This window comes from Micropterus dolomieu, linkage group LG17 (genome assembly GCF_021292245.1).
Source record: "Micropterus dolomieu isolate WLL.071019.BEF.003 ecotype Adirondacks linkage group LG17, ASM2129224v1, whole genome shotgun sequence".
NCBI classification, from domain to species: domain Eukaryota; kingdom Metazoa; phylum Chordata; class Actinopteri; order Centrarchiformes; family Centrarchidae; genus Micropterus; species Micropterus dolomieu.
This window is the reverse complement of record NC_060166.1, coordinates 15986749-15998330: the sequence shown is the minus strand read 5'-3', so window position 1 is coordinate 15998330 and position 11582 is coordinate 15986749. Positions and strand designations below refer to the sequence as shown.

The 11582-nt window shown below is 43.7% G+C and overlaps 1 protein-coding gene across 3 annotated transcripts in view; it reads right to left on the bottom strand.

Moving 5' to 3' along the window:
* Positions 1-11582, bottom strand: part of LOC123986499 (TCDD-inducible poly(ADP-ribose) polymerase) — a 51431-nt gene that overhangs the window by 13117 nt on the left and 26732 nt on the right. The window contains exons 1-2 of one of the 3 annotated variants that reach the window (XM_046074781.1): positions 9008-9386; positions 6879-7928 (exon numbers count right to left, since the gene is read on the bottom strand). In XM_046074781.1, the coding sequence (XP_045930737.1) occupies positions 6879-7903 (1025 nt within the window). In that variant the 5' untranslated portion in view covers positions 7904-7928; positions 9008-9386. Of the gene's footprint in view, positions 1-6878; positions 7929-8373; positions 8435-9007; positions 9387-11582 lie in introns of those variants that run through there. The other 2 variants (XM_046074782.1, XM_046074784.1) reach the window with 2 other exon arrangements.

The following is an 11582-nucleotide window of genomic DNA, read 5'->3' as shown; positions in this document are numbered from 1 at the left end:
TAAGAAAAACCCCCCCCCCCCCCCCCACACACACACACACACACACACACACACACACCCCACACCCCAGTTTCGGTCAGGAAGGTGACTGGGGCTGAGTCATTTTTACAGAAACATAGGCCTATATGCACACTGATACAAATACTAATTATCTTTCCGGTGTGTGTTTCTGCTAAGTCATAGGGTGACAGGAAGAGGAAGTGAAATAGGAATTCATTCACTGAGCACGTGCAGAAACAAAACAGCAATTCAGGAGTGACTCACTGATCATCAGATAATGCAGATGTCCACCAATTATTGTTTTCTGAACAGCATTCAAGCATTCAAGTAACAAAAAAGCATGTTTCGGTTTCATACAAAAGAATATGAGAATTAAATTTGAATAGTAAATGCAGAGGTAGAACAGAGAAACGGAAGAGAAAGGATGATGGAAATAGGTGCTACAAGGAAAGACAGGGACAGAGAACAATGTGAAAGGCAAGGAAATTGAAAATGTAGCAGATCAGCTGTGAAAACAGTACACTCGTTAATTCACCTCTGGTCAGCCCGTTCTTCTGCTCACTTTGTTTTACTATTTTTCTTCTCCCTTTGCTCATCTTACTGAACCAAACTGTTTCATAATAGTCATCTCTCTGATCTGTTCCCACTGCTTCTTTCTGTCTCTCCACACATCTCTGTTCTCTGCACTTTCAGACTGAAAAAGAAAGTACTCTGGGTGCACCTGCATGGCCCCCTCTCCCTCTATTATGGTCTCTGAGAACAGAACAGTTTCTGCCTGCAACAGAATGTTATGATGACAAGCGCTTCTGCAAATGCGTGCATGTGTGTGCTTCATAAGTCACTCTCGAGTTCCCACACACACACACACACATATATATATATTCAGATATTATTATGAGGAAGTTAAGTGAACTTGGTTGCATTTCCAGGCAGCCTCCCCATGTTGCTGCTTACTTGGCCTCTCTTACGCACACACCCAGAAGAAGACAGGTCTACACAGAGGACAGTCACAGAGCCATTTTCCCTCCCTGGCTCCCAGACTAGTCTGTGATGTTCTAAAAATAAAATTCCACCGGTTAAATTAAGTGCACTGAGATTCGGTGCTTTCAGCAGGGAGGGCCGATCAAAAGTTGGAAAGAGACGCCCACTCTGGCAAGGGTGACACTTTCAAGACCACGCTTGAAATGGCGAGCTGCTCCAAGGTACACATGCAAAAGTCAACAGAAAATGCAAATGTAAAGAGAAGATATGGAGCGGCGTATTTGAGTTTTAAAAGGAAAAAGACTTCTGAATGGAATACCAGGGAGGGGTGATTGTGTGCGAAAAGTGAAAGAAGATGGCCCTTGTGCAAGCACGTGGCACTGAAAATGCACCAAACCTGCTCCCAGGTGTGAAAGTTTGTGTCAGAATCTCTGAGCCAGGTGTTGATGGAAAAAAATAAAGAGAAAGCTTGTTCAGCTAAACCTCAACCTGGATAAATAAAGGTTAAGAAAACTCACTGCACTGCCAAAATGGCTCTTAATTCCCCACACCGTCTTCAGCACACACACACACACACACACACACACACACACACACCTTCGAACTTTCTCACGGCTGCACACACAAGGACCCACATACCAGCATCAGTCATGCTATTGGGAACGTCACAAGCTAGGAAGGAAAAAAATAACATCAGCGCTCACTCTCTCTAACACACACACGCGCACGCACGCACAAAGGCATTCTTTCGACAGATTCATGAGCACATGCGCAATCAGGCATGCCTTGATATGTCAGTCGGTCAGTCAACCAAATCCGCTGACGGAGGCTTGTTTGACACACACACTACCTTGATGTCACGGGTTAGTGTTATTTCCTCAAGTTATATCTATTCCCCATTAAGTTATCCATTTAAATGTGCTTCATTTGATTCAGTTTTTCTTTTTTAGCTCTGAAGGCTGTAACAAGATGTCAACCACACACACACACACACACACACACACACAAAAAGGGAACAGTGAGAAATATACACCGTCGTCTCCTGCATGTCCTGAACTGTTCCTGTTATGAGTGTGTCTCTGTCCTCCTCTGCAGCAGATCATTAAGCTTATAGTTCAGGGTGTCCTCTCTCTCTCTGTCCTAGCCCCTCAACCCCTCTTTGAAAATTTAAAACTCAAAATGCGTGAAAGAAACAGATGTAAGATGGAAAGATAAGTGAGTCTGACATTAAAAATAACACTTAGTGGTGCTTCAAAAAGAAAGAGCTTTTTCACAAAAAAAAATTAGTGAAAAAGGATGAGGAATGATTATAGATATAAAGGAGGAAGAGGTGGAGAGGGGGGGAAGATGGAGAGATAAAGACTGACTCTGAGTAATAAGAGAGGCAAAGTGACCCAGACCTCGCCCCACTGATTCATGGCATGGGCTGACATGTTACAGCCACACACACACACACACACACACACACACACACACACACACTCAGTCTTATCTTGACACCGCCTCTTTTCACACACACAATCACCACACGCTAACAAGCTCTGATAGACACAACCATCCTTGATTTTCTTTGATTCGTGACACAATGAGGCAACAATGAGGAATCCCCACGATGTAAACACACACACACACACACGCACGCACAAACACTTACACAAACATACACACACCTTGGTGTCAGGTCACTCTGCCCTTGGTGCTCGGTGACTCTTTATGTCAGTTAATGACAAGCAAGGCTTTTATCACCTGGCCAACAAAAGAGTCTCTCTCGATCTCCCCTCTCTCTCTCATACACATACGAAAAACATGTGCTTCCTCATGGTTCGCCTAAAGCCAGCCCGTATGTTGATATTACAGGAAGTTGGCCTAATTGTAGGAGATGTGGTTCAGAATTTGTGTTTTCCTGTAAATTACAAACGTCACACAAATCAGCCGAGGACACCAGCAGAGCACAAATGTGTTAACAAGCGACTGTACAGCCGACGATTAACACCATCTAACTTTTAGAAGCGATGACTGCGACATTCCTCCTTACTGCTGAGTTCATGACTAAGGCGGATTAGCCAGACTTCCATTCCTGCTTATCATATGGACGGGATTAACCTGTGCTATGGATCAGACACACATGAGAACAGCTCAGCACAGAACACGCACTCACATGCACTACAATGGGCTGTACAGGACATAATCAGATGCAAGCACACAAAAAGCCACTGCTGTCCACTCCCTTTCTTCCACACACACACACACACGGCAGAAGGCAAAACAGGCCTGTGTTGCCATACCGACAGTACAGCTTGTTAAGTCATCTGCTGCTCTTTAGATCACTAACGATGTTATCATTTGGCTGTGGTAACCAAGGTGATGCCTTCGCCCTGTGTGTGTGTGTGTGTGTGTGTGTGTGTGTGTGTGTACTTGCATAAAAGAGCTCTCTAACACACACACACACACACACACACACACACACACACACACACACACACACACACACACACACACACACACACACACAGCAACACAAAGCTTCAAGTAAATGACTGAACTGTGCATAGCACTACTGTACTGTACAATTTACTGACTTTTCCTGTTTGTCTCCCATCACCCGATCAGCTCTCAGGGCCCCAAACCAATACTGAGTTTACCCAGTGTCAACATATTACTGAACCAAACTGTTTCATAATATTCACATCCACTAAAGGCAGGTCAACCACCCTACTGCCAGTTCTAGCCTGTGGTGTAAATAAACACTGGATTAGAAGAGAACAACAATACAATAAACCACACTTTTAAACCAGGAATTAGCATTAGCGTTTACTTAAGGTAGAAAAACATGCACAAAAATTTTTTTTTTTAAAGAACTACAAATCTGAGAGTGTTATTCGTCAGAGAAGTAGGGTTTTTCAGAAATTCATCACTAACTAAATGATGGTGACTACTGCTCAATATGTATTTTATTTTTATTAAAATAATTAATTAGAGATGCACTGATCGACTGGCCAGTTACAGAAATCGAATGGTTTCCAGCTTGATGGGCCATGACCGGTGACTGAGGCTGATCAGAATCACATTACCTGATTGCAAAATATAGCCAATACTTTGGCAGCCATTAATGTGTGTGTGTGTGTTTGCGTGTGTGTCTGATGGCAAAAGCAAGGTGAGCAGATTAAAGCAGTTTGTGAGTGAAAACTAAAATAAGGTTTAGAATGAAGTAGAATTAAAATGGTGGGATAAGAAATAACATACCAGAAATAGGATAAAGTGTTCTTTCAAAAATGTTCAGATATAAAATACAAATATACATGTAAGTATGGACCTACAATTGAATGGACGCCGAGAAGAATAGCCAGTGCTTATGCTGGTGCTAATGGGGGGAACCTAATAAATAAATGAATAAATAAATTTCCATTAATGAAAAGTTACAAAAATGTTGTATGCTGTCAATTATAGCTAAGAAAATCAGAATTGGCCAAGAAAAAGAAAATTGCATCTGTATTATTAATGGCAAATGACAAAACTAACAACAAATATGGGTCAAATGTACTGGTAAGGTGTTCTGGTGTTTCCAGTTTCTACTGGAGTTTCAGTCGAGTGACCCAGTTCATCCAGTCTGACTCTATGAGAGTGTAAGAGTTTGGGTTGACACCACCAGGTACATATCCTGTTTGTGGAGCAATAAGCACTTTGCATAGAGTTTCAGTTGAAAACATGAGTCAACAAGTCAAACATACAGACACATACAAATCTTTGTACGCACACACGCAAACCTGTGTGTTTGTGAGACACAGACATAAACAAAGACAAACACACATGGCCGCTCAAAGGGCTCAAGTAATCATGAAGGACCTGGTGATGTGGACGTGGCTGATAGTTTGAGGGTATAATAGGCATAGCGATGTTTCATTGACTGCACTTTTTACCCGATTCAGACACAGATGTAACACAAAATCCTTCAAATGTGGCATTTTAATACTTGCCCTAAAGAGACATCTACACCTTAATCAAACAATGACTATCAGCTTGTTTGTTGATTCTAGTATGACAATTTAACTGCTTTACTGACTTTCAACGGGAAATCAATCAAACAGGCGTTCATCTGCAGGTACAACTGATTAATCCAATGTACATTTTCAAGCAAAAACGCCAAACGTTGTCTACTTCTAGCCTTCTCAGTTGGGAGGATTTGCTGCTTTCCTTTGATTTATGTGATTTAAATTGAATATCTTTGAGTTTTTGGACTTACATTTGAAAAACTTTACGGACCAAACAATTAATCAAGAAAATATTTGGCAGATTAATTGTCGCAGCCCTAAATGTCACAGGGGGGAAAAAACGTGTCCAACACCAGAAAAAAACCCAGCAGTTTGATGATAATATTTTGCAAATATAGCAACATGACATCATGGGATAAGATATGAGTTTGAGGGCGGGGTGGGACAGGTCATGTGGGCTCCTGTGGTTGGGACAACTTCAGTCATGTATATAGTAAACAGGAATATAAACAGAAAAAAACGATAAGCAATATGTGTTTAGAATACAGTCAACAGTCGTATAGACTTACTCATTGTGTGTCAGTTCCCGTGTGTCAATGTGCCTGCATTCAGTACAGTTTAACAGGAAGCGGTACATGCTCCTTTATGTCACCCCACTGGGGCTTGCCAAGTGCTTGCATGTGTGTGTGTGTGTGTATCTATGTGGGTGTGTGAAAGAGTGGTTTATCTCAGACTGCTAAAAGGCGTGCGTGTGAGCACTGCAATCCACTGAGCTTCTCTGTGCAGCCGATTCGTGCGAGCATCTGCGTGCCAAGCAGTGTGTGCGTGTGAGAGTGTACACGGTGGTGTGCATGTCTATGACCGAGGGAAGGAAAGAAGCTGCCAAGTGCGTCTGCGTCAATGACCGCACAAGGCAACTGGGGGTCATGGAAGTTCACAGCTTTCTGCCATGAGTGCTGTCAAGTCTGGTTTGGACAGCGCTCCAGCCAATCACAGGGCGAGTTCGGGGGCAGGAAAATACAGGAAATAGATAACCAATATCAGGGCCGGGAGATGAAGTGGCGTGTATACACAAGGGCACGATAGCTGATATGATACACATTAACTAGAAGACACATGAAAGCCACACAGAGGAGATAAAGGGACACTTTCACACATGCACTAATAAGCCACATTTACTGTGTTATGGACTGTGAAAGTAAAACATATAGGCACATTCACAAGGCCAAAGTTCATCGGCCACACATGTACAGAACACCTGTAGAGTCAAAGCTTTCAGCTTGCCACCAGTGGAGAAACCAGAGCAGAAGCTCAGGCCCGAGGTCCACTGTCTCTTAACACACCGAGAAAAAAAGTGCTTATCATTCTACAGCAGCCTACCAGCTTACTGCACCATTGTTGAAATGTCACAAGTGTCAAATATTTGTTAATTCATAGGTACTTGTGACATGGCAACAATGTACTTATAAATGCACCACACAGTAGCCTTTCAGCAGTACTTAGCACACTATAATGTACTGGTCTGGGTCCAGTGCTTTCCAACTCTATCAATCCAGTGAGAGCATTTTTTACTAAATGTATCATTGTTCCGCTGTAATGTCATTAAAAGGTCTGACCATTTATGAGACATTATTATAAATAACATTTAAGTGTTGTTGTCCACAATAAACAGACATGTTGGAAACGGATGCATGGTTTACAGGTTTCAGTTCCTGTTTTGAACTGATTGAACTGAAAGAGAATTGACCCCCTACCCACAGGCACAGATCCAAAACAGAAAAACAGAAATGCTCTGTTACTGCTTCCCTCCACAGTGGGATCCTGTATCTAACCAGAAGGCATACAGTATACACAGTACAGGATAATACAGCCTGCAGGTTGCAGTAAACACTATAGAGGGATACTTACTGAAACTTGAGCCTGACTTGCTCATTGTCTGGGTTGCAGTACAGTCTCTCCAGCTGTTCCTGAGAGTCGTCTGCTATGCTCTGCCACGTCTGACTGCTGCTCCTGCGGATCTGCCAGTAGTAGGGCAGGACAGTGTGGTGGTGGGCACAGTCATTGCCATAAACACACTGCCCTTGGAGGAAATCCACACAAATTTCTACTGAGTCTGACTGGTGCGTGTGATACTGGAGCTGGGTGAGCAGCTCAAAAACCAGGTCCAGGGAGACCTCATCGCTTTTATCCTGAAATAGCACTCCTTTGTCAGGCTGCAGAAGGAGGGGAATGGGGTCATGGACGCTGGTGCATGCTTTGACTGGAAGGTTTTTAGCCCCAGAGGTTAAGAGGTCATTTCTTTTAATGCCGCCCTCTTGGTGAGGAGCCTGGGGTGCAACTATGGGAGGTATATCCCTGACAGGTGGCGTTATTGTCACTGTGCTCCCGGCCGCCCTGAGGCCAGGTTTAGGCTGAAAGCAGCGGCTGCCCGGGGTTGGATCATTGATCTTGGGTCGCTCCCCTCGCAGCTCAGTCTCCTCCAGCTCCGCAGTAGTATCGGCTATTTCCACATCACCATCCCGGGTAATCAACCCGGGTACAGCCCCAGCTGTGGCATCCTCAGCAGCTCCCGGGTCTTTGAGACACACCTGGCCCATACAGTTCTGTTTCACCACGGCCGCTGCGCACAGGGTACCCGCAGTCCGGCCCGGCTGGTTCCGGGGAACGAACACCCCGTCCCCAGAGACCAGCGTATCCGTGCTCAGTAAAGTGGTCAGTATAGGGTCCTCCAGGGCGCGGTGGAGGCATTTGGCGTCCAATTTCCTCTGCTTCTTTTTGAAATGAGGTTTCACCAAAGGTATTTTGTCCGGGAGCCCCACTATCTGCTGCTCCGTGAAATCCTCCCCCTCGTCCATATTTAAACTCATATCCAGGGCGATCCCAGTCGGCACACCGTCTGCGGATTTCTGGAGAATGTGCAAAGTTTTATCCATGATCCCCTCCTAAACCCCGACAGTCCTGAGAGAAAGGGAAAGAGAGAAAGAAAGAGGTAGTAGTCATCAAAGTTAACACCTATAATCCCATAATCTTGATTTCCAGGGTGAATTCATCCTGCGCATGATTAATAGGTCGCTTGGACGAGAAATTGGGCCACAAAAAATAACTCATCTTTCCTTTCCTGGAAAGAAACCCCTCGCTTTCTATATGCAGAAACGAAACCTGTTTAACCCCCCCACCCCCACGACAAACACTGCTCTGATCCCATATGACCCTGCAAAATTTAGCCTAGCCTCACCGGGAACAACAAGGCGATCATAATGAACACACACACACACACACAGACCACAAATATGTTATAAGCCCATAAAGAAATATTACAAGAATATAATGATTCTCGGTTGGAGAGGATAAAATGGTTCGCTCAGTCTGTAACGTTTACTGAAGCGAAAAAATATTAGCCTACCTAATCCCGCTGTAGGGAACTTGAGCACAGTCGCCAGTTTCAGATGAAGTGTTATTTAAAAAAAAAAAAAAGAGAGAGAGAGAGAACATGTAGGCTATAATCGGATAGTGTATTTTTTTCTTTGGTCTCTCACTAACGTCACGCCTGCAATTACAGCAGCGTCCCCGAGTAGGAGCGATAAAATCATCTCTGTAACAAAACCTCTCTCTCTCGGGACTATATATTTTGATCACTGGAGTCCGATACGCGGCCCCTGCCGTCTACGTGCCGCTTACACATCGCTGCCCGAGCAAGTTTGCACGTAGGCTACAGTCGACACACACACACACACACACACACACACACACACACACACACAGGGCACTGCGGCGGAGCAGCGACAAAAAATAGGCTACTCGGAGTACTCCGGAGCTTAAATTCACCACGTCCCTTCAAAAGCTTTGCACTGCTTCAGAAACACTTCTTCTTCTTCTTCAGCCTCGGAGCTTTACGGGCTTTGGAGTTGAAAGGCTTTTAAGAACCACGCACTGCAGTAGGCAGACTGTGTTACAGCGCAGCTTTTCCAGAGCCGATTTAGGAAAAGAAAAATACCCTCTGTACATTTCTCTGACACCTACATGACAAAAAACCCTACCTGCGCGATAAAGTCCGCCCCTCTCTCCGCGGTCTCGACACTCTTTGGTGGGTAAAATCCAGTGCGTACATCGGCGAAGCTCCGTATCCAGTCTGGAGATAATAGTATCCGTGTCCGGACTAGACTGTAGTCCGGTTAGGTTTTTCGTGTCCCTCTGCTGCCCCCGCCGCTCTTACGCTCTGTCTCTATTTCATGCTGTCTGCCCCTCTCTTTGTATCCTTGTACCGGATAGAAAAGCGCAGGAGAGCAGAAACCGACAAAGAGCGGAGCACAGCTGTGGCAAGAGACTCTCTGCCTGCCTCCCGGCTCCGCACAGCCAGGCCCCGCCTCGTAACCTGTCAGAGGCGGCGCCTATTGCTTCAAAGAGGGAGGGAGGGAGGGAGTCGTTTGGTGGTAATCGGAAGAAGCTGCAAGGGGATGCGAGGACCCTCTGGGGCCGTTTGCCGGGCCCCGGAAGTAATAAGAAGCAAACTGAACGCAAAGGGAAATGTCATGACGTCACCCAACCGTCTGGGCACAACAGCACAAGCAGTGGGAGGAGAATTTGGGCCCTTTTCTTAAGTAAAAGTAGTAATAAATCAATACAAGTAAAATACCTGCATTAGCTCAGTAATGTACACATGTATTAGTAAAATGTCTTTGTAGATATTGCCTGATAATCTGTTAACAGGCCCCCCCACATAAAAAGAACCTCCCAAAACGAGTAGCCTACCGCTATGCTACCAGTCTAGGATTGGGCTCAGGTTTTCCACTTGTGAATTAGCTTGAGGCAGTGTGATTAAACATAAATGTACAAATATTACACCTCTTGCAATCTGAAAATTGCGTTAGGCCATATTACGATTTTGATAAATTATTCGATGATTAGGTAATAATGCAAGACCATTTTACTTTAGAGGTGCACATTAGGCATACCAAACAAACTGACATGCAGTTAAGCGGGTTTTAGGTTGCCCACTTTGCTTGGTTGGTAATCTGGACTTGTTCAGAGTAAAAGTACTACTGTGAGGAATGGCTCCTTACAAAGAAGTATTCACAACCTGGCAACACAAAAACATGTCTTTATGATTAATCTGTAATGCATAATTATTTCATAAATATTAATAAGGCCATTTGTTAGAGCTTATAAACAATTGTGTCTTTGTAAGATGGTTATATGTTTTGTAAGTAAAATCTTATAAAATCTTAACTGTAGGTGTCAAATAAATGCAGGTTGTAAAAAGTAAATTTGCATCAGAAGTGTAGTAGCACAAATTGGAAATACTCAAGTGAAGTACCTTGATAATGTACATACAGTACTTGAGCAAATGTACTCATTTACTTTCCACCACGTAAATATGGTCAGAAATGTTGTATTCAAGAAATGTGTTAACTGAAATCTTCAAGCCATGTTTGAAGATGGTTATTATTCCTCTCTTGACAGTTCTTGAAGAGAGGCCAAACTACTTTAGGAACATTTGGATGATAAATCACCAGGTTCTTTCACATTAGACTAAACATGAAACCTGTTGAGACATAGTTATAATTCTGCCAAAAGCAGGTGCGATTTTTCTCAGAACAATCTGGCGTGTATTTGTTCCTAGAGTAATTAGGAAGCCTGACTTGGTCCTCTGCAGCTGATCTTTCACATTTCCATAAAGGATTGTAACATTTACTGACTGCACGTTGAGTCAGCTTCCCTCCCCTCCCTGTTTTACCAGAAGTAGTTTTTTAGGAACCTGCTGTGCTGCACTGCCTTCCGGCATAAGTTTCGTTGTTTGCAGACGGGCCTGCTCAACCAAACAGCTTGGTTTCTAAAGAGAGGATTTCTCGCAAGGGCAGGTCTCTTAAGCACAAAATGCAACTCTCCATGTAGTTGTATACATCAGATTACAACAGAAACAGTTAAGGGAGTTATCATTTTATGCAACCGGTTTCCACATAACATAAGCATAATGTGACAGTCCCAAGCTGTACTGTTACTCCCATTCAACAGGAATTAGAGGCAGATTTCTAAAACTAGTTTATACAAGAAACCCTGCATCTAGCATTTAACTCATTAAGGTTTAGTTTCAAGTTTGTCTCTGTATTGAAGGAGGATTATAGTAGGATGAAAAACTCAGTCTTGTTCTTTTTCCAATTGTGCTAGAAAGTGAAATTACAGGAAATTAAAGTTACCCTTATTTCCCCCTCAGGCTCCCTGTGGGACCCAGTATGGAGCAAACCCCAAATAGAATATGTTATTCATGAGATTAATTGTCCATTAATAACGCCTTAAAATCCCCCACCATTTAACCCTTGAACTTTAATGACAAAGGCCAAAAAGGCCAATGTGCCACAGCTATTTATGCATGCAAACTGTTTAACCCCATAGCACCCACAAACCACCAACAGATCTAGGCACCTTTTTAAAATGATTCCTTTTTCCATGTGCAGGCCACAGGCTGTGGTTCAAGAGATTGGAGATTAACAGAAATGTGTACAACCATCTTCCAGACAAACACTGATGCCGTCAAAGCAGTTCCAATGAGGGTTAGTAATTGGGAAATTACAGGCTTGCTGCTGAAGACATGGGAGAGCTGACGTATATGAGAGT